The sequence below is a fragment of the Nerophis lumbriciformis genome, linkage group LG05 (genome assembly GCF_033978685.3).
Source record: "Nerophis lumbriciformis linkage group LG05, RoL_Nlum_v2.1, whole genome shotgun sequence".
Taxonomy (NCBI): Eukaryota; Metazoa; Chordata; class Actinopteri; order Syngnathiformes; family Syngnathidae; genus Nerophis; species Nerophis lumbriciformis.
The window spans coordinates 30,544,549-30,569,038 of record NC_084552.2 but is presented as its reverse complement, the minus strand read 5'-3'; the positions used below and the strand labels follow the sequence as shown (position 1 = coordinate 30,569,038).

Here is a 24,490-nt window from a genome sequence, read left to right as displayed (position 1 = left end):
TGGCCACTGTAATACGCCACTAAGGGAAAATATTTTGCCACATCCTGGGTAATTCCTCTTAATACGAACTAGGCATCCATAATTGTTCATCCAAAAAATGAGCAACTTGCAGTTACGACCATTAGCCGTGTTGTAAGCACTCCGTGTTGTTTGCATTGCGTGGCCTGCGTTGCCATTTTTCATTGCTCACTAATGTCGTGTGGAGTTTTATTGGTGTCGACGATATACCAACTTCATCTACACTTAGCATTGCCCAGACAGCTGCTATAGTTGATAGCAGTCGCAATGTGTTATTCTTATAGCCAGACCTGTGTGTTTACTTCCGTACCTGACTGTTTCAGCTACAACTGTGACAACCTCTGAGGAAGGCAACACACTGCAAAAACTGAAATCTAAGTAAGATTAAATATCTCAAATAAGGGTTATTTTCTGTCTGATAAGTTAATTCTTCTCACTAAGCAGATTTTATGTTAGAGAGTTTACTTGTTTTAAGTGTTTTGGTCCTGAATGATCTCAGTAAGATATTACAGCTTGTTGCTGAGATTTGATTACTTATATTGAGTAAAACATGCTTGAAACTAGAATATCAACTGTTGCAAAGCTGTGTCATTAACACTCACAAGTATAAAACTACTTTTTTAAAGTAATAATTTCTTACTTCAAGCATGAAAAAAAAAATCCTGCTGCCGAGTGCATATCATTATGTCAAGATAATGGCACTAGCATTTACTTATTTAAGAATATTTTTCAACATATTGAGCAAAAAGGTCTTTTTTTTCTACCAAGAAAAGTGCACTTGTTATTAGTGAGATTATACTTATTTTAAGTTATTTTTGGGTTCATTGAGGTTAGCTAATTTTACTTGTTTTGGAAAGTCTTGACAAGCCAAATTTTCTTGTTCTATTGGCAGATAATGTTGCTAGTTCAAGTAAAATACCCCTCATTTTTGTATTTTTCTTTTCTTGTTTTTGAACACTGACTTTTTGCAGTGCAGTTGTAGCCGAAACCGTAAGGTAGTTCTGGCTATAAGAATAACAAATTGCATAATTTTTTGAAGACCTAATGAACCTCTTTGGATTACTGATAGTCTTGTTAGCATTAAGTGGCTCCCCAATTTGAAGATGTGTTTTGATGATGAGGCAGAAGTGAATCAAAAAGTTATTTTGCCCAAATTTGGTCAACTTGATGAACGTGGTGATGACATCCTTGCGCCAAGATTAGTGATCTGTTATTAGCACCCTTAACCCAGAAACGGAAGTCCTGCTTGATGAATACTTCAATCAATCTCCACAACATAATAATAGAAAACAAGAGAAATACTGCACTGTAATAAATATAAGACATACATAAAGACTTATTTTAACACTCACTTCAAGCCAAAAATATTGAGGACATGCTTTTGGAAAAATATAGTAGTGAAGCCGTAATAATAGAAGCGAGATGGTGCGAGGGACGGCAAGCAAAGTCCGTTTTTACTGACCAAAGAAAATGCATACGTTTTTTTATTTTTATTTTTTTTTCATTTAATTTTTGTTGACATCCACTATCACACATTCCTATCCATTACATCATATATCTATTGTCTGCCCTAATTGTCAAAATATTTTTTGTTTGTATCCCGATGCCACCTCTACCTCATCACCCCCCAAATAAAAACAAAAAAGCAGCAAGAAAACAAAACAAAGTAATAATAATATTTACAGATAAATCAATTAAATAAATACAATTTAATACAAATAATAGTAAATTAACAATACTAATAATCAGAAATAAAATTAAATATAAACATAGTAAATATTTTTATTTTTTTTAATATACCGTATATACACATATAGGGAGTAATGTTTTGTTTTTTGTTTTGTTTTTTAACAATACAATCACCAATTCGAGAAAATTAAATCAGGCTTATAGGGCGTGACATAATTGACCCAGTTTTCCCAGTATGAAGTAAATTTCTCCAATTTATAATAATAAAAGCAGTTATCTTCTCCATTTTATATATATATATATATATATATATATATATATTACAGTTCTTATTTTCATCTTTTCTGTTGTTGTGGCTGCTCGTCTAATGGGACAAGGCTTTTATCCTGACAGGACAACAAATTTGTGGAATAAATGTCACGTCGGGACCCTCACTAAATAATTTGTCATTCAATTTATGTATCTGGCAGTCACTCTGACGGGCCAGCAACTCCCAGGGGAAAACATTCATGATTAACTCTGTTTGGGCAGGGAACAATGGCGCGTCGTCTTTTGTGACATTCTACCCTTTCACTAAGTTTAGATGAAAGAAATGTGGAGTTGGTTTGCAGCGACACCGTGTCTAATAAGCTTGGGGAGGATTTGGAGTGTATGGGCCAAGCTCACCATCTTTGTTCCGGTTTATACCAAAAGCATTCTAAAAGAAAAATGGAGGAAACTACAAATGTGCGCTTCATCCATTAACGGCGTTACAAAAAAGATCAATTAGATTGTTACATAATGTTGGATATAGAGAACATACAAACCCTTCATTTATTGAGTAAAAAATATGGAAGTTCAATGATTTGGTCAAATTTAAAACAGCTAAAACGATGCACAAAGCAATCTATATCCTGCTACCCAAGAATGTACAACAATTCTTCTCAACTAAAAAGGAGAAATATAACCTTAGAGGGAAAACTAATTTAAAACATTTGTATACTAAAAACCTTTAGCATATCTGGATGTGGAATTAAATTATGGAATGGATTAGGTAAGAAGTAATAATAATATGATCCAATATGTTCAAATTAATAGTACTTACAAAGTACAAAGAAGAAGAATTATGAGAAATACCTTCAACCTTATTGAAAATGGGATATTCTTTATCATGACTGACTTAATTATCTATTACAAGAACTGCTGTATTAATCATTCACTGATGTAATTGTGTTACAAAAAGAAATCAGTAATTGAACATATGTATTTGTAAACGCTCTAAAGTGGGAAAGGTTTAGGATTAAATAAGCTTTGCTTCTTCCTACTCCTTTTTGGGCACGATGTAAAGAGAAATGATGTGAAATTGTGTGATGTATTATGCTGTAAGTGTGTTCATGTTCGAAATAAACTAAAGAAAGAAAGAAAGAAAAAAGCCATTAAAAACAAACATGGCGGCAAGCAAGTGCCACACCTTCACTGTGGTTCGACGTGAACATGAAGGTTCATTAGACGCCACAGCGTGCTGATGAGAAGCACTTTGGGCTCCCCGTTAAGTCTTCATTCCTACCCGCCGAGCGACGCTTTGTCATCCTGTCACCACTTGCTTGTCTCCAATGAATGCAATGCAACAGGTGTCTGAACACTGTTAAAGCAGTCGTCCTTCTGCCTTCCCAGACTACGCCTGGCCTCTACCCAGCGCTTTGTGCCCCATCTGGATCTACTTGGATGTGCTCTTCTCCACCGCCTCTATCATGCACTTGTGCGCCATCTCCCTGGACCGCTACGTGGCCATCCGCAACCCGATTGAGCACAGCCGCTTCAACTCCAGGACCAAAGCCATGATGAAGATTGCAGCCGTCTGGACCATATCCATAGGTCAGTACTTCGAGTTTGTGGAAAGTGCCACAGAATGTGTGTTTTTATTTCCTGCTTCTTGTTTCTCCTGCAGCCGATTTAGGCCTCACACAAGCAGCACTGAAATAATTGTTCTTTAACCCTTATCGGTAAAATAAGCCTGATTAAAGAAGTGAAAGAGCACCTTAAATTGCACCTAACCACCGCAGGTGAGCTTTTCCACTCTCCAAGCATTAATCCCACACTAACAAGAAGGACCTCACTTGCTTCTAGAAGCAAGCAAAGAGCCCTAACTGCACTTTTAATGACCGCCCCAGGGATGAAAAGACGACAAATCTCAAACATAAATAACGATGAGAGTGAACAGGAGTACTTTATTGTGTCATTAAAGGTGGAAGGAAGCTTCGATGAAGGATGTTGTGAAGGACACGTTTTTCTTCTGCTTCTGTGTGTGTGTGTGTGTGTGTGTGTGTGTGTGTGTGTGTGTGTGTCTACCTTTCTTGACACATCAACAAGGAAAAGTACCTTCCATATGAGGACCACCGGTGAACAAGTTAGGACATAAATCATGGACCCAATACGGAAAACCATTGCATCTAATAGAGAACCAAATACTAGAGTCCGTGAACATTGCTCCAAAGTCAGGATTTTTTGTTGATTTAATGTGCATACAAATGCAAACATCGACAGGTGCAAAGGCAGCAATATATGATAAAAGACGACGGCAGCTAAAGAAGGACTTCCTGATTCCTCCCCGAAAAAAACCCGCCAGGTGAACAGCTGATTTTACGACTTCCGGTGCTGACGTAAGACAACCCGTGTCCCATATGTCACCATAGGATGAACAATCACACCACGGTACTAAGACTATAGTGGCCATTAACAGTTAGCTTCCACAGTAAAAATGTTGGCAATTTTATAAAAAGAGTCGTAATTTTACTCGACAAAAGTCACAATTTTATTTTTTTTTAAACGTAAACATTTGGGCAATATTATAATAATAATTGGAAAGTCATAATTTTACTCAAAAAATTTCACTATTTTACAAAAACAAAAAATGTGCAATATTGCGATAAAAGTCAGAATTCTTTATGACAAATGTCACTATTTTGCAGTAAAAAATAATGATTTTGTATTCAAAAAGTTATAATTTTACAAGAAAATATTGCAAATTAGAGAAGCCGAAAGAATATGAAAAATTGTTCCCAATTTTATAAGAAAAAAGTCAACACATTGTGAGAAAAAGACTGCTTTTAGTTAATTTATTATTATTAATATTTTAAGCATTGCATCTAATAGAGAGCCAAATACTAGAGTCTGTGAACATTGCTCCAAAGTCAGGATTTTTTGTTGATTTAATGTGCATACAAATGCAAACATCGACAGGTGCAAAGGCAGCGATATATGATAAAAGACGACGGCAGATAAAGAAGGACTTCCCGATTCCTCCCCGAAAAAACCCGCCAGGTGAACAGCTGATTTTACGACTTCCGGTGCTGACGTAAGACAACCCGCGTCCCATATGTGACCATAGGATGAACAAACACACTACGGTACTAAGACTATAGTGGCCATTAACAGTTAGCTTCCACTGTAAAAATGTTGGCGATTTTATAAAAAGAGTCGTAATTTTACTCGACAAAAGTCACAATTTTATTAAAAAAACAACAACATTTGGGCAATATTATAATAATAATTGGAAAATCATCATTTTACTCAAAAAATTTCACTATTTTACAAAAAGAAAAAATTTGCAATATTGCGATAAAAGTCAGAATTTTATATGACAAATGTCACTATTTTGTAGTAAAAAATAATAATTTTGTATTCAAAAAGTTATAATTTTACAGGAAAATATTGCAAATTACAGAAGCCAAAAGAATATGAGAAATTGTTCCTAATTTTATAAGAAAAAAGTCAACACATTGTGAGAAAAAGACTGCTTTTAGTTAATTTATTATTATTAATATTTTAAGCATTGCATCTAATAGAGAGCCAAATACTAGAGTCCGTGAACATTGCTCCAAGGTCAAGATTTTTTTGTTGATCTAATGTGCATACAAAATAAACATTGACAGGTGCAAAGGCAGCAATATATGATTTTACGACTTCCGGTGCTGACGTAAGACAACCCGCGTCCCATATGTGACCACAGGATGAACAAATACACTACGGTACTAAGACTATGGTGGCCATTAATAGTTAGCTTCTACAGCTGGGTTGCCCAAAGTGCGGCACAGGGGCCATCTGTGGTCCGTGACTCGTTTGTCATCGACCTAAAGCACATTACAAAAAACAAAAAATAGATCTCATTTGCACCCCTGGTGGTGAACTCTATCAAAATTAGGGTGGTCCCAAAAAGGAGAGATTGTTCAAATTGACTGTGTGTCGCTTTTAAAAGTGCTCCCCCTCTGGTCAACATATGAAATAACAAGTGTGTGTAAAAATTTGAAGTGCTCCTCCTCTGGCCAACATATGTAATAAGTGTGTGTAAGAAATTGAAATGTGCCCCCTTTGGCCAAAATTTATAAAATAAATATGTATATGGAGACATACTGCAATAACTTGAAGTAAATAATGAAGATTAAAAACAAATTGCAAACAAAACATTTAAAAAAAATACAAATAACTAAAAGCAGTCTTTTTCTCAGTGTCGACTTTTTTCTTATAAAATTGGGAACAATTTCTCATATACTTTCTGTTTCTGTGATATTGCAATTTTTTCTCGTAAAATTATTTTTCATATAAAATTCTGACTTTTATCACAATATTGCAATTTTTTTGTTCTTGTAAAATAGTGAACTTTTTTAGGTAAAATTTTGACTTGTCATAATTTTGCCAAGTAAAATTTGGATTATTATTGTAATATTGCCAATATTTTTAAGTTTTCTTATAAAATGGTGACTTTTGCCGAGTAAAGTTACGACTCTTTTCATAAAATTGCCAACATTTTAAAGCTTTCCGTGTAGAATTGCGACTGTTAGAGTAAAATTCCAACTTGTATCATAATATTGCACAAATGTTCAGTTATTCTTGTAAAATGTTGTCTTGCGTTGAGTAAAACTACGGCTTTTATCATAATACTAGAGGTAGGCATTTTTCGGAGGTCTCAAGAAGGTAACAAATACAAAAGTGTGTGTGTGTGTGTGTGCGTGTGTGTGTGTGTGTGTGTGTGTGTGTGTGTGTGTGTGTGTGTGTGTGTGTGTGTGTGTGTGTGTGTCCAGTAGGATTTTGTTTGCGGCAAACAAGTGTCCTTAAAAGACAATGGACCGTTGGGGCAACATCCAAAGCAATTGTTAGAAATGACTCCCATCTAAATAATGGAAAATGAAATCAGTCAGCCACAGGCAGCATGAAATGCCATTTTTTGTCATGCTTAAATCAGATAAGCTTCTCATGAGTCACAGAAAAGTATCATGCATTAGAATTATGTTTGAATGATATTCTACTTTTTATTAGAAATGGCTACGGCAACGGATTTTTGCATTCAACCGTACATATACGAGCTCAAGGCTGACTGTTAAGCGAATAAGAAATTAAACTGAGCCTTGAAATTACAGCATCTCCAAGGTGTGTTTTTTTAGCTTTCTTGTTTAGCGTAACTAAGTTGTAAATGCACAGGCCACATGTTATGTCTGCCTTCTATTTGAAATGACAGACGTACATCCCTGCATGCATGCATTATACGTACACTGTAAAAATCTGCCAGGGTTTCACAGCATTTACCAGTATTTTTTCCACAGTAAAATGCCGTAACTAGGGATGTCTGATAATGGCTTTTTGCCGATATCGTCCAACTCTTTAATTACCGATACCGATATCAACCGATATATACAGTCGTGGAATTAACACATTATTATGCCTAATTTGGACAACCAGGTATGGTGAAGATAAGGTACTTTTAAAAACATAATAATAAAATAAGATACATAAATTAAAAACATTTTCTTGAATAAAAAAGAAAGTAAAACAATATAAAAAAAGTTACATAGAAATTAGTAATTAATGAAAATTAGTAAAATTAACTGTTAAAGGTTAGTACTATTAGTGGACCAGCAGCACGCACAATCATGTGTGCTTACGGACTGTATCCCTTGCAGACTGTATTGATATATATTGATATATAATGTAGGATCCAGAATATTAATAACAGACAGAAACAACCCTTTTCTGTGAATGAGTGTAAATGGGGGTGGACAGTTTTTTGGGTTGGTCCACTAATTGTAAGAGTATCTTGTGTTTTTTATGTTGATTTAATAAAAAAATAAAAAATAAAAAAATAAATAAAAATACGATACCGATAATTTCCGATATTACATTTTAACGCATTTATCGGCCGATTTTATCGGACATCTCTAACTGTAATCATATAGTCCTCTGTAATATCACAACACATTGCTCGTGAAGATATTTCACAGCAAATTACTGTAAAGTAATAGTGTGAAAATTTATTAGTAAGCAATATGCTGTGAATTTAAAATTTTATTTTTTTTACAGTGTAACATGTTTATCTCCGGCGTCTGTTCTTAATACAGTGGAACCTTGATTCACGGACAAAAACTCCATATTTTAGTAAAAGTTTGAACACTTTGAGCCTCAGAGTACTGTGCAGTATATATCAAACAAAAACAACAAGGAGGTGATGGATCATTTTCCTATTTAAAGGGGTCATTATGATTTTTTTTTTTTTTTTTTTTTTTACATTTAAAAACCTTCTTTCTGGTCTAAATAACGCGTAATGGTGGGTCTTTGGTCAAAATTTTGCATAGATTATGTTTTACAAACCGCTTTGACCGTTTCTTCAGGATCTGGGCTTTGTGAGCGATCTTATTTACGTGCCTCTGCTTTGACTGCGTCTTGTCCTGGTCATCTCTGTTTTAGTTTTTAGCACATTCCATAGCGAGTCTTCTGACAGATATGAGTTAGAAATATACGTTAATTTGTATTAGAAATGGCAACAGCGGAGGACGCGTGTGCATGTACAAGCCAGTTTGCACCACAGCAAAAGGATGGCAAAAAAAGTATTGTCCACACTTTGAGAAGGCCATTCTAAAACCTTAATTGTAGCCTGATTTAGCCATTCCTTTACCACTTTTGACGTGTGTTTGGGGTTTTTTGTCCTGTTGGAACAGCCAACTGCGCCCAAGACCCAACCTCTGGGCTGAAGATTGTAGGTTGTCCTGAAGAATTTAGAGGTAATCCTTCTTTTTCATTGTCCCGTTTACTCTCTCTAAAGCACCAGTTCCATTGGCAGCAAAACAGGCCCAAAGCATATTACTACCACCACCATGTTTGACGGTAGGAATTGGTGTTCCTGGGATTAAAGGCCTCACCTTTTCTCCTTCAAACATATTACTGTGTATTGTGGCCAAACAGCTCCATTTTTGTGTCATCTGACTTCACATGGACAAAGACAAGACCTTCTGGAGGAAAGTTCTGTGGTCAGATTAAACAAAAATTGAGCCATTTGGCCACAATACCCAGCAATATTTTGATGAGAATCACTAAACGAAGAAAGGTACGGTGAACGAGGCTCAATAAGGGGTCAGTTCATAGCAGGACGACACAAGAAGAGGAAACCAAAATAGGAGCGCTGGACAAGACATAAACACTAACATAGGGAAGACAACAAAAACAACACAGGACATGACCTACAAGCACGGGTCATAATAGCCTATAGCAGTGGTTCTCAAATGGGGGTACGCGTACCCCTGGGGGTACCTGAAGGTATGCCAAGGGGTACGTGAGATTTTTTTTAAATATTCTAATAATAGCAACAATTAAAAAATCCTTTATAAATATATTTATTGAATAATACTTCAACAAAATATGAATGTACGTAAGTTCATAAACTGAACATCAAATCAAGTAGGCTATTCCATTCATTACAATGCAACAATGCAATATTCAGTGTTGACAGCTAGATTTGTTGTGGACATGTTCCATAAATATTGATGTTAAAAAGATTTCTTTTTTTGAGAAGAAATGTTTAGAATTAAGTTCATGAATCCAGATGGATCTCTATTACAATCCCCAAAGAGGGCACTTTAAGTTGATGATTACTTCTATGTGTAGAAATCTTTATTTATAATTTAATCACTTGTTTATTTTTCAACAAGTTTTTAGTTATTTTTATATATTTTTTTCCAAATACTTCAAGAAAGACCACTACAAATTAGCAATAGTTTGCACAGTTATACAATTTAATAAATCAGAAACTGATGACATAGTGCTGTATTTTACTTCTTTATCTCTTTTTTTCAACCAAAAATGCTATGTTCTGATTAGGGGGTACTTGAATTAAAAAAATGTTCACAGGGGGTACATCACTGAAAAAAGGTTGAGAACCACTGGCCTATACGGTTTGAATTTAAATTTCCGGCACTCTTGTGGATCCAAATACACAAAAACGGGTGACAACGGGCAAAAAAATGTTTTGCACAATAGGACCTTTAAAAGTTGATTATTGGTGTGTGGTCAAATGTGACATGCTGGCCTACATAGTATGGATATCGTCAATGGTTTATAATCATTGTAACCCAGTGCTAAGTAAGTTTTTCAACCAATCTTGCTCAAACTTGTTGGTCCACTTGAAAGGTGTCCACTTGAAGTTCACGGTGACTTTGCTAAATATCATATAGATACAGTGAATGTTTTGTTAAACTTAGTGAGCATTTTCAATCGGGGGGGCGGTATAGCTCGATTGGTAGAGTGGCCGTGCCAGCAAATTGAGGGTTGCAGGTTCGATCCCCGCTTCCCCGCTGTAAAAATCTGCCGGGGTTTCACAGCATTTACCAGTATTTTTTCCACAGTAAAATGCCGTAACTCGGGATGTCCGATAATGGCTTTTTGCCGATATCCGATATTCCGATATTGTCCAACTCTTTAATTACCGATACCGATATCAACCGATACCAACCGATATATACAGTCGTGGAATTAACACATTATTATGCCTAATTTGGACAACCAGGTATGGTGAAGATAAGGTACTTTAAAAAAAATAAATAATAAAATAAAATAAATAAATTAAAAACATTTTCTTGAATAAAAAATAAAGTAAAACAATATAAAAACAGTTACATAGAAACTAGTAATTAATGAAAATGAGTCAAATTAACTGTTAAAGGTTAGTACTATTAGTGGACCAGCAGCACGCACAATCATGTGTGCTTACGGACTGTATCCCTTGCAGACTGTATTGATATATATTGATATATAATGTAGGAACCAGAATATTAATAACAGAAAGAAACAACCCTTTTGTGTGAATGAGGAAAAATGGGAAATGAGAAAAATGAGAAATGAGAAATAGGGGAGGAAGGTTTTTTGGGTTGGTCCACTAATTGTAAGTGTATCTTGTGTTTTTTATGTTGATTTAATTAAAAAAAAGACAAAAAAAACAAACGATACCGATAATAAAAAAAACGATACCGATAATTTCCGATATTACATTTTAACGCATTTATCGGCCGATAATATATATTATCGGATATCTCTAACTGTAATCATATAGTTCTCTGTAATATCACAACACATTGCTCGTGAAGATATTTCACAGCAAATTACTGTAAAGTAATAGTGTGAAAAATTATTAGTAAGCAATTTGCTGTGAATTTAATTATTATTTTTTTTTTTTTAACAGTGTAACATGTTTATCTCTGGCGTCTGTTCTTAATACAGTGGAACCTTGATTCACGGACAAAAAGTCCATATTTTAGTAAAAGTTTGAACACTTTGAACCTCAGAGTACTCTGTGTGCAGTAGTATATATCAAACAAAAACAACAGGGAGGTGATGGATCATTTTCCTATTTAAAGGGGTCATTATGATTATTATTAATTTTTTTTTTTACATTTAAAAACCTTTCTGGTCTAAATAACTCCCAGTGCCACCCACACTGGTTTAAATGTAACTTAGATATTGGGTTTCACTATGTAAAGCGCTTTGAGTCACTAGAGAAAAAGCGCTATATAAATATAGTTCACTTCACTTCACAATCACTCTGACATATTGGGTTAAATAACAGCGCCACCGTGTGGTGTATTTGTTTGAAAATTAACAGCACAGGCAAGCATTGACCTTTTAGTGTGCATGTCTTTCAGTAGTAGAAGAGTCACAATGGGGTGATTGTATGGCTGGAAGACAAATGTCCTCTTCCCAAAGCTTCCTACATGTTGGACCATTCCTAAGAGGCTTTTCACAGATCAATACATGGGGATTAACAACTAAACATCCAACACACTGTTTCCCTCAGGGGTGAAAACATGCACGTTTGACTTGGAGGACATTTAAATCACAATGGCCTGTCTAGGCTTTGCGTGACGCTGATGATTGACAGTGCCAACGCCGCGCCTGCCATTTGTACGGATTAATCGACAGATTGAGCCGGTCAGCACCTGAGGGTGGGAGAGCTTTCGCATTGTGGGGGTGGTTTAAAGACTCGAGCTTTAGCTACACATCTCATTGTGAAACGCGGTGGATTGGGTTTTTGTGCCACTTCCTATGCACTGATTTTTTACTCAATTTTTGTGTGGTCTTTTGATGAGATGATGATCAATGACTTCCTGCTGCATGAGTACAAAGGACACAATCAAACTTGGAGGCTCCTCTGAAATTAAGTCACACTGATGCCTTTAGGTCCTTAAAGAAGTCCCCTCCCATAAATGTGTATAGTAAAATGTAAGATGCTACTTCAGGGGTAGGGAACCTATGGCTCTAGAGCCAGATGTGGCTCTTTTGATGACTGCATCTGGCTCTCGGATAAATCTTAGCTGACATTCGTTAAAACGATAAGTAATGAATAATTCAGCTGGTAATCACAGTGTTAAAAATAACGTTCAAAATATAAAACATTCTCGTGCATTTTAATCCATCCATTCGTTTTCTACCGCACTTGTTCAAGAAGTCGCATTAATGGTAAGAAGTATTTTATTTATTATTGGTTAGCTTCAGAATAACAATATTATTAAAAAGAATAAGAGACTTATTATATTTATTATAAATGCACGCATCTAGTTGTATTCGGTGTTAAAAAATATATGACTCACGGAAATACATTTTAAAATATTTGGCTTTCATGGCTCTCTCAGCCAAAACAAAACAAATTTAATGTTTAATTCTTATTTTTCCCATTATCACTTTCTCACTGAGTACAAAAACACAAAGTATGTAACATTCCACAAAAATCGGTTCTTCTCTTTTACCCCTTTGTTCCAAAATGGTACCTCTCGTAAGTGTCATTTTTTTTTGTTTCACATCAAATTATTTTAAGTAGAGATGCCGATAAATGCTTTAAAATGTGATATCGGAAATTATCGGTATCGTTTTTTTTATTATCGGTATAATTTTTTTATTTTTATTAAATCAACATAAAAAACACAAGATACACTTACAATTAGTGCACCAACCCAAAAAACCTCCCTCCTCCATTTACACTCATTCACACAAAAGGGTTGTTTCTTTCTGTTATTAATATTCTGCTTCCTACATTATATATCAATATATATCAATACAGTCTGCAAGGGATTCAGTCCGTAAGCACACATGATTGTGTGTGCTGCTGGTCCGCTAATAGTACTAACCTTTAACAGTTAATTTTACTCATTTTCATTAATTACTAGTTTCTATGTAACTGTTTTACTTTCTTTTTTATTCAAGAAAATGTTTTTGATTTATCTTTTTTTTTTTTTTTTAAAGGACATTATCTTCACCATACCTGGTTGTCCAAATTAGGCATAACAATGTGTTAATTGCACAACTGTATATATCGGTATCGGTTAATATCGGTATCGGTAATTAAAGAGTTGGACAATATCGGAATATCGGATATCGGCAAAAAGCCATTATCGGACATCCCTAATTTTAAGTACTTCAGAATTAACTAGAAGAAATCTAATGACAAAAACACAGAAATAAGGTGCAAAGTGGAATATTTAGGATGAGGTTCTTAAAACCTTTTGACATCAGTTAAGCCGATTTAATGCATTATTGTAGCAAATGAAGGTTTTTACAAAAAGCGTTCCCTTACGTCCCCAAATAAATCAATCAATCAAGGGGTATTTATATAGCCCTTAATCACAAGTGTCTTTACATCTTTTCAGCTGTTTAAAATTGGCGTAGTAGATAGCAAGTTATGTATGAAGTGTCGGGCAGCTGAGGGAACTCTTGTTCATCCATTGCGGCGTGGCGTAGTGGAAGAGTGGCCGTGCGCAACCCGAGGGTCCCTGGTTCAATCCCCACCTAGTACCAACCTCGTCATGTCCGTTGTGTCCTGAGCAAGACACTTCACCCTTGCTCCTGATGGGTGTTGGCAGTGTTGGGACTAACGCGTTACTTTGTAACGCGTTACTGTAACGGCATTAGTTTCGGCGGTAACTAGTAATCTAACGCGTTATTTTTTATAGTCAGTAACTCAGTTACCGTTACTACATGATGCGTTACTGCGTTATTTTACGTTACTTTTTATGTAGTATAAAGTGTGTTTTATCGGAGCGCTGCTGTGTCATCGTTCTGATTCTTCTTGTGTCACAAGCCGGAGAAGAGAGACATATGCGCTCTGTGTGTGAGTGTGAGAAGGGAGGAGAGGGAGGGGAGGGGGGCGTGTCTGATCATGGCGGAGCCAGAAGTCGAGTTTGCTAACATGGAGATATTTTCACTACTTTTCTTTTGTCGAGCACAAAGAAAAGAACATTTTAGTTAAATGTAAATTGTGCTTTGGATCAAAGATCCCATCTACTGCCCAAAACAGCAATTCAAATCTGCTGAAACAAGCTACATAAGCAACATGCTTCGACGAAGCTAGTAAAGAGAGACAGAGACTCTAATGCCACTTCACCTCCACCACCACCATTTAAGGATTAACTCTGCCTCTGCCTCATCATTCACCGCTGAAGGTACACACCAGTGCCGGCCCAAGCCTCCATGGGGCCCTAAGCAAAATTTGATTTTGGGGCCCTCTATTTCTGCCAATAATATTGATTGTTGATCATTCACACACCTACTATAAACTCATTGCGGCTCTGGCAGTATTGTTTACATTATCCTATTGTCAGCCTGGCATGTCTTTACAAATGACATGTCATTTATAAAGATATGGGGGTGGCCCAGTTAAGAACATAAATAATACCAATGAATTAACGAATGATGTCCAGAGTGCCACATATGGTTCCTAATCTTAAAATGTAGAAAACATTCAGCTGCAAGAGTGGCCTGGGGTTGAACAGTCCAAGTGATAAAGCTTTGTATTTACAGTAAAAGTGTCATCTTGTCTCATCAGTCTTGTACTTATTAGTCTTTAATTACTAGTTTACATTTTTAGTTAATTGTTCATATTTAATGTTTACTTTGTACAAAGAGAGCGCAGTCTACTGAAGTTAAATTCATCAATAGTTTTCCCCTTTGAAAGACGCAAGGCAAATTCCTTCCATTTCACCATGTTGCTACAATGATCTTCACTGTTTTCATGCTGTTTCAGCAGTGCACCTATGTTGACCCAATCCCGCTGTCCCTCGGCTGCCAGTTTTAAGGACTTTTTGGAAAATAATTTGCAGCAAAAGCAATAGACTGCATCTTTACTTCTTGAATAAGTCAGCCAGCTACGCTTGACTTTTTCCCCATTGACTAGCTGTCTGTAGGTATAATGATAATGAAAACTTCGGCCATCATGCCGTTTGGGGAATGAAAAGTTCTCCTTAATAGACAGTGGTCCTCTGATCACCTGTCTGAATCTGAGAGGAAAGATATGGCGTCACATTAGTGCCAAAAATCAGAGCGCATAAAAACTGTTATCGCGCGCTGATTCTCCACTTCGTGCGCGCGCGACACCCTTTTGCGCACGCGTGGTGTCTTTTTGCGCGCGCGCGGTGCCTTTCTGCGCGCGCGCCGTCTCGGTCTGTGCGCTCTCTGTGTACTCCTGGCATCTCTCCTCGCGCTGTCATGTTTCTTTTTGGCACTTTGGGGGCAGGTATGCTTAGACGGCCCCTCCTTTCTGATTGGCTCTGAGCATTTTTCATAAGACCAATCATTCTCCAGCGTAGCAACGTTGTAGCCATCTTACCTCGGACAGCTAGCCTCAATCATTACATTGATGTCAAAGCAAGTTATGGTAATTTAATTAGTACATGTACCAATTAAATTACCATAACTTGCTCGATTTTCGACCAATTTACAAACGGTTTGCCTTGTTACAAATCTTATTACATGTAGATATGACATAGGATGCTGCACCTGTTGAAATCACCTCTTTCGCTATAAAAAAAATGACTTAATTGTGCAACATAGTTGTGTAGGGTCAGTGTTAGTCAGTTCTCTGATTATTTTAAACTGTTTCAGAATACATTATTAAAGGGCTATTTTTAACATTTTAAAAACAAAATTTAAAGATTATTTCATAAATTTTATGGCTGAATCAAAAGAAATTCCATGAATTAGAAAACAAATGTTCAAGAAGAAGTGAAAACTTTGCGCCTATAACAATCTTGATACATATTGACGATGACCCGCCCTGCTATACTTCTGATTATCTCTGAGCATTTTTCGTCTGGCCAATCAGAAAGAAGGGGCCGGCTAAGCATACCCACCCCCAAAGTGCCAAAACGAAACATGCCAGCGCACAGACCGAGACGGCACGCGCGCAAAAAGGCACCACGCGCGCGCAAAAGGGTGTCGCGCGCGCGCACGAAGTGGAGAATCAGCGCGCGATAACAGTTTTTATGCGCTCGGATTTTTGGCCATAGCAGGCGGCAAACGTCACAGGTGCAGCAGAGGCAGCTTTACATTTAAAGAGAGGCAGGAAGAATCACTAAGCCTAGATCAGCAGCAGCACTCTGTTGACCTAAAATTGTGTTTTTGTACAATAATATATCTTTGATCATTTAGAAATCATCAGTCAGACTCGTACATGCAAAAAATAAAAAATAAGAATTTTTTGTTAATTGCTTTTGGGGGCCCCCTGGTGGCCGCGGGGCCCTAAGCAAGCGCTTAGTACGCTTATGCCTTGGGCCGGCTCTGGTACACACACTCTGTCAATCAATGTTCCCTCTAATTGTTCATGTGTGTGAGCAAACGCAAAAACTCCCTGAGCATTCAGTGGAGTCCATGTGAGCAACTTTAGACGTGCACACTGTGGCTACACCAGCAGCACACCTGTCCCAAACCTGACTAAATAACAAGTTCAATCTCCATCCATCCATCCATTTTCTACCGCTTGTCTCTTTCGGGTCGCAGGAGCCTATCTCAGCTGCATTCGGGCGGAAGGCAGGGTACACCCTGGACAAGTCCCCCCCTCATCACAGGGCCAACACAGATACACAGACAACATTCTCTTATTATTATAATCAAATGACAGCAGTCATTTCCATTTCTAATATAAGTGTTTAGGCCCACTTACAATGACAATAACAACAAATATTGTTTTTCATGAACTGTGTACTTGTATTGTTTGTCTGGGTGGAGGTCCTGCTTTGGAAATAGTTTGTACCCCTTTCATTTAGTTCCCATTAAAACATTCACATGTTGCACAATGAGATGTAAGCAGGGGATCATGTGTACATTCCTGCAACTTCCTGTTTGTAAAAAATATATTTTTATTAGTATTTATTTAATATACTAACAGCATTTAATGATTAATATTTATAAATTAAGATTCCTAATAAATGACACTAGAATAAGCACACATTTGATTGGTAAATCATAGTGTAACGACCTGGAATTACACTTTATGTGTGGTGTTGGAGTTGTCCGACTTTTTGTGTGGCTGTAAACGCATCACTGGCTAAGTGCCATATGTGCAAGTGTTGGCACACGTGAGAAAGAGCGAGTAGCTGCTGTTGATATAACAAAGTAGCTTTTGGTCTGGTTTGTACTGTAGAAAATGACCACTTTTGCTAGATATAATTTTTTTTACTAATGTTTTGGTGATGTGTTTATGGCCGACAATAAAGAGTTTTGCTCAGTAAAGAAAATGCCTGGTTAGGCTTTGTGTATGTAGTGTGTGCCTTTCTTGGTTTACATCTATGCTGTTATTATGCTGTTTGTTACTTATGTACGTTATGTTGCAGCTATTTAAAATAGTTTTGTCAATGTGTTCTGGCCAGAAACAAATTGGCCTTTGTAACATATCTTTGTCTTTGTGTGTTGTATGTAGAGCACATTGCTTAGCAGAGTTCAGTGATGCAAATGCATGTCAAGTTGATCAACAGATTGTATTATTCTCCACTACAATAACAGTACTGAAATGAAGGCTAAAAGGGCATTAATGGGAGCTTTAAAAAAAAAAAAAGAAGAAAAAAAGAAGTAACTAAATAGTTACTTTTCACAGTAACGCATTACTTTTTGGTGTAAGTAACTGAGTTAGTAACTGAGTTACTTTTGAAATGAAGTAACTAGTAACTGTAACTAGTTACTGCTTTGCAGTAACTAACCCAACACTGGGTGTTGGTTAGCGCCTTGCATGGCAGCTCCCTCCATCAGTGTGTGAATGTGTGTGTGCATGGGTAAATGTGGAAGTAGTGTCAAAGCGCTTTGAGTACCTTGAAGGTAGAAAAGCGCTATACAAGTACAAGTACAACCCATAAAAGAGTTATGGTTGAAAACAACAAAAGAAGCAATCACATTCCTTAATATAAACATCCCAATGACACTGCAAACTTGTATTCTTGGGGATCTACATCAATTTAGTAACGTGTCATCAAAGAGTAAAAATGCTTTTCTTTCAATATACAAAAAGGGTAATATTTAAAAAATGGATAGCTGTTGATAGTCCAACTCATACTGACTGGTGCACACAAGCTATGGAGATGATATCAGTAGAACAAACTGCATTTAGTTCAGATAATGAGTCATATGTTGGAACATGGGATGCATTATTTAAATTTGTTTCAACTAATAAATTAACCAAAATATGACTTACGGTATTATATCTTTGTGGAAAATGTTGGACGCGGTGTGTTGTCGGGCTTATTGTTAATTTCTATTTTTTTTAGTATTTTTTATTAATGTTTTTAATGATGATATGAATGAGGTTTTTTTTTTTTTTAAATCACTGCTATTTTGAAATTGTTACAAATATTGATGCTGTTGTCGATAATGTTCATTTTTGTTTCACTACATTTGGATTTGTGTGTCCTCAATTGCTCTGTTTATTGTTGTTCTTAATGTTGCTGGAACGGGTTTGGTTTTGGAATCGGATTGCATTGTTGTGTATTGTTTTGTTGATTGATTAATAAATTCATAAAATAAATAAATAAATTTAAAAAAAATTCAAAAAAAAAAATTAAAAGAAAAACAAGTGTCTCAAAGTGCTGCACAAGCCACAACGATCAGATCCCACATCAGGGCAAGAAAAAACTCAAACCAATGGGATACAATGAGAAACCTTGGAGGGGACCGCAGATATGGGTGGGCCGACCGGTGCAATGGACGTCGAGTGGATCTAGTTAATAGTGTGAGAGTCCAGTCCCCAACTGATGCACAGATGAGTGGTCCACCCCGGGTCCCGACTTTGAACAGCTAGAGGGTCATCTGTAGTCACCTAATAACCTCTCCACACAGGAGAGGGGGGCACAGCAGAAAAGAGACAGCAGATCAACTGGTCTAAAAAGGGGGGTCTATTTAAAGGCTAGCGTACACAAATTAGTTTTAAGATGGGACTTAAATGCTTCTCTGAAAATTGTGCCTCTCATAATATTTTTCACCAAATCCTGGTCAGGTTTTCATTTGTTATCCTCGTTTGAGGATGAAAACAATGTGTATGGCACCAGAAGCCTTGCGTAGAATGGAAGCTGACAATGTAAGATGTGTCGTCAATGCAGGTGTTTCCATGCCCATCCCGGTGATCGGCCTTCACAACGAGGACAAGGTTTTCGTCGATGGCAGCTGTGTGCTCAATGAGGAGCGCTTCATTCTGATTGGCTCCTTCGTGGCCTTCTTCATCCCGCTGGTCATCATGGTGGTGACGTACGGCCTCACCATCCAAGTGCTGCAGAGGCAGGCTACTGTCTTCCTTTGCGAGGCCAAGACGTCCTCCCAGCAGCCTTTGCAGCCGCCCGCCATCAGCGTCACCTTGCAGGCTCCCACCTTCCACATCCCGCAGATCCACACGCACGCCCCGCCGGAACCACAAGGTAAGTCTCTGGAAGAAATCTACCTTAAACGCCTGTATTCTTAATTAGAACCTCCTTCCCAAGCAGAGCTGAAACCGCCGGCCACGCAGACCCGCCGCAACACCCTGAGCTGCCTAAGGGGGGCGGAGCCTGGCATGCTACTCAGCGTCTCCACGTCGGAGAGCATCAGCATCGTTCCCAGCTCGGAGGCCGCGTCGCAGCTGAGCTCTCCGGCCGCCGGCCCCGGGAGGAGCGATGCCTCTGGTTGCCATGGGCGGCGGGGGATGATGCAGGCTATCAAGAACGAGAGGCGGGCCTCCAAGGTGAGAATAACCGACAAGTTGCATGCATGATCATCATTAGTGTGGCTCAGTGGCCCTGTGGTTAGAGTGTCCGCCCTGAAATTGGTAGGTCGTGAGATCAAACCCCGGCCGAGTCATACCAAAGACTACAGAAAAGGGGACCCATTACCTCCCTGCTTGGCACTCAGCATCAAGGGTTGGAATTGGGGGTTAAATCACCAAAAATTATTCCCGAGCGCAGCCACTGCTGCTGCTCACTGCTCCTCTCACCTCCCAGGGGGTGAACAAGGGGATGAGTCAAATGCAGAGGACAGATTTCACCACACCTAGTGTGTGTGTGTGTGACTTTATAGGGGAACATTATCACCAGACCTATGTAAGCGTCAATATATACCTTGATGTTGCAGAAAAAAAGACCATATATATTTTTTAACCGATTTCCGAACTCTAAATGGGTGAATTTTGGCGAATTAAACGCCTTTCTAATATTCGCTCTCGGAGCGATGACGTCACAACGTGACGTCACATCAGGAAGCAATCCGCCATTTTCTCAAACACCGAGTCAAATCAGCTCTGTTATTTTCCGTTTTTTCGACTGTTTTCCGTACCTTGGATACATCATGCCTCGTCGGTGTGTTGTCGGAGGGTGTAACAACATGAACAGGGACGGATTCAAGTTGCACCAGTGGCCCAAAGATGCGAAAGTGGCAAGAAATTGGATGTTTGTTCCGCACACTTTACCGACAAAAGCTATGCTACGACAGAGATGGCAAGAATGTGTGGATATCCTGCGACACTCAAAGCAGATGCACTTCCAACGATAAAGTCAAAGAAATCTGCCGCCAGACCCCCATTGAATCTGCCGGAGTGTGCGAGCAATTCAGGGACAAAGAACCTCGGTAGCACGGCAAGCAATGGCGGCAGTTTGTTCCCGCAGACGAGCGAGCTAAACCCCCCGGATGTCTTGGCTCACACCGTCCCGAAGATGATCAAGAGAAGAATATCGACCCTAGCTTCCCTGGCCTGCTGACATGAGGGTATGTCTACAGAATATATTAATTGATGAAAATTGGGCTGTCTGCACTCTCAAAGTGCATGTTGTTGCCAAATGTATTTCATATGCTGTAAACCTAGTTCATAGTTGTTAGTTTCCTTTAATGCCAAACAAACACATACCAATCGTTGGTTAGAAGGCGATCGCCGAATTCGTCCTCGCTTTCTCCCGTGTCGATGGCTGTCGTGTCGTTTTCGTCGGTTTCGCTTGCATACGGTTCAAACCGATATGGCTCAATAGCTTCAGTTTCTTCTTCAATTTCGTTTTCGCTACCTGCCTCCACACTACAACCATCCATTTCAATACATTCGTAATCTGTTGAATCGCTTAAGCCGCTGAAATCCGAGTCTGAATCCGAGCTAATGTCGCTATAGCTTGCTGTTCTTTCCGCCATGTTTGTTTGTGTTGGCTTCACTATGTGACGTCACAGGAAAATGGACGGGTGTTTATAACGATGGTTAAAATCAGGCACTTTGAAGCTTTTTTTTTAGGGATATTGCGTGATGGGTAAAATTTTGAAAAAAAATTCGAAAAATAAAATAAGCCACTGGGAACTGATTTTTAATGGTTTTAACCATTCTGAAATTGTGATAATGTTCCCCTTTAACTGACTTTACGATTACGCGCCAGCAGTTTTTCTCGCAATCACTTGCTAGTCTATTGCATCATTTTCTAGAATATTCAAAGGCGTCTCAAGATTTTGAAATTTACAATCTACTACAGTCCCCTTTTTTCCTGGTCATCCTTCCTGTAGGTGCTCGGGATCGTCTTCTTCCTCTTCCTCATCATGTGGTGCCCCTTCTTCATCACCAACGTCACCTTTGTGCTGTGCGGCGGCTCCTGCAACGAGTCCCTGCTGCACGACCTGCTCAACGTCTTCGTGTGGGTGGGCTACATCTCCTCGGGGGTCAACCCGCTGGTCTACACGCTCTTCAACAAGACCTACAGGAGAGCCTTCTCCAGCTACATCCGCTGCCGCTATAACGTGGGCGCCAATGCGGCGGCGCAGGGCGGGAAGAACCCGCTGGGCGGTGCAACCACGTCGTCGTGTCCCTCGCACGCCGTCACGCCCCTGCTGGCGGACAGCCACAGGAAGGAGGGCGTGGACCGCAACAGTAACTGTCGCAACGGCGGGCGGCTGGCGGTCGATTTGGAGGACATCACTGACGACGGCACCCAAATGGGGGGCACGTCGCAGAGCCTCTCGGAGTACCACAACGCGGGCGCCCTGTCGGAGACAGAGCCAGAGACCGAGGTGGAGCAGGAGCTGTCATTCATCAGCTATAGCCCCGCCTCCCGGATGCACACAAGCAGCGTGTGACCTCGGCCATGTTTCGTTGTGAAGGGAATGGCTACACACGACAGACCGCATGTCCCAGAGGGGTCAAAGGGCGCCATTCATATGAATCAAATGTACTTTTTTTTTTTTTTGCACGTGTTCAAACCAGCAAAGGAATGAGATTGTCCTTTCTGAATAAAAAAAAAACAAACAAAAAAAAAAAAAAAACAGTATGGAATTTAAAAGAATCTCTGGTCTGACACCGCCCTCTGGTGGGCACAAGGAGAAGGCAGCAACTCCCATCGCCTGCAATGTCCTTCCAATAAAAAACTAAATTAGAGAGCAAAGGAATGAAGATGATTATATTAGGTTAGATGAATCAGAGCTATATATACTGTAGGTCTTCCTCACGTTTGCAAAGTGAAATTGAGAGAAACAACACAATGCTGGCTTTTGAAAAGGCAGTCCAAAGGTCAACGTAGAAATCTTCCTTCAGATGAGTTGATGTCGCCTCATTCATGTTTCCCACAGCGGAAGTGACCGGCACCATCTTTATCGGGCTGGGAGATCAACGAGCAGCGGGTTCTTTAGAATGACAAGCAGGAGTCAGCTGATTGGGATTCTATGCACCTTCTACATGAACCACCACAAGGACTGACGACGCCCGACTTTGTTTGAGCCTTAAGGAGGTCTGCAGGAGGAGGGGCCGATCACAATGTCACTGTTTTTGTGGCGGCTAATGACTATAAGTGTTTGGTTTTTTTCCCAAAGTGTGAGACAGGGGAGGTGCAGCAGCTTGGGAACAATAAAGAAATACATCTTTCTCAAACCCTCCAAGATTACTATAGCTATGTCAGGGGAGTCCAAATGTTATTCCAGCGAGGGTCTCTTCCAGAAAGATATGGGCGATATAGGGAGACACATTTGATACGTTTTCTACTTTAAAGATGCTCAAACTAATCCAATGGTATGCTAAGCTAACATAATAAAACATTGACATTTTTACCAATTATCCCAGCAGGCAGAAGACATTAAAACAACGTTGAGAACTTGTTGAATTAGGTCCTGACATTGAGCAACTCAAACCTAACGTTGGAACATGCGTTTCGACGACGCTCTAGCATCTGAGCCGCACCACTCATGGCTTTACGGTGTAATGATTATCATAATCTGGCCATTTTAAATTGAATTTGTTGGCATTTTTTGTAAAAAATAAAATAAAATGTCTATCTAGAGATGTTAATCAATTTTTTTTTTAAGTCAAAAACCTAACTAATGCCTGCTCAATGGCCTTGTGGTTAGAGTGTCCGCCCTGAGACTGGGAGGTTGTGAGTTCATACCATACCAAAGACTAAAACAAATGGGACCTATTGCCTCCCTGCTTGGCACACATCATCAAGGGTTGGAATTGGGGGTTAAATCAAGTGATTCCCAAGCGTGGCGCCCGCTGCTGCTCACTGCTCCCCTCACCTCCCAGGGGGTGAACATGGGGATGAGTCAAATGCAGAGGACACATTTCACCACACCCAGTGTGTGTGTGACTATCGTTGGGACTTTAACTTTAAATTTGGTGATTTCCCAACCAATAACGTGGATCCAACGTTAGACACCAATGTTGTTTCAATTTACAAATACAACTATTTTGCAATGTTGTTTCAAAGTCAGTATTAAAGGACATGTATGTATAATCAACGTATCAATGTCTTGTGCCAGCTGGGATTCTATGTTATTTTTACAATATGCCGAGGGACAAAAATTGACCACCGGGTCACACTTTGGACACCCCTGACCTATGTCAATATGGGATGAGCAGAAATCTTCACAGATCCAGAAAATCTTTTTTTGTTTTCCTGGATCCTATTTTCCAAGGGGAGGCTCACTGTGCCACACTTTGAAGAATCCTCCTATGGAAGCATCTGGTTTACTGGCAGAGTCTGAGCCTCCCTCATTAAAACTTTATTTTTGTCATCTTGTATGCCAAACGCTTCCAGTCCAAGTCAGAGACAACGCGTCCGCTGCAGCGTATGAAGAGAATGTGGCGTCCTTAAATGGAAACTTACAGGATTTTTTTGTTGCCAAGCAACAAGATAAAAACTGTATTTCCCATCTGTCTTTAAAGGACCATCTAGGACACTCAACAACAACAACAACAACAGATTAAAAAAGCACAGCAATATATATTTTAGACTCCATTCAACTCTGCCAATAAACA

The 24,490-nt window shown here is 38.8% G+C and overlaps 1 protein-coding gene across 2 annotated transcripts in view; it reads left to right on the top strand.

Moving 5' to 3' along the window:
• htr2cl1 (5-hydroxytryptamine (serotonin) receptor 2C, G protein-coupled-like 1) overlaps positions 1–24,490 on the top strand; it is a 215,309-nt gene extending 190,819 nt beyond the window's left edge. For both annotated transcript variants that reach the window (XM_061960921.1, XM_061960919.1), the window contains 4 exons: positions 3,361–3,561; positions 19,353–19,664; positions 19,731–19,966; positions 21,754–24,490. In XM_061960921.1, coding sequence (XP_061816905.1) covers positions 3,361–3,561; positions 19,353–19,664; positions 19,731–19,966; positions 21,754–22,320 — 1,316 coding nt within the window. In that variant the 3' untranslated portion in view covers positions 22,321–24,490. The remainder of the gene's footprint in view (positions 1–3,360; positions 3,562–19,352; positions 19,665–19,730; positions 19,967–21,753) is intronic.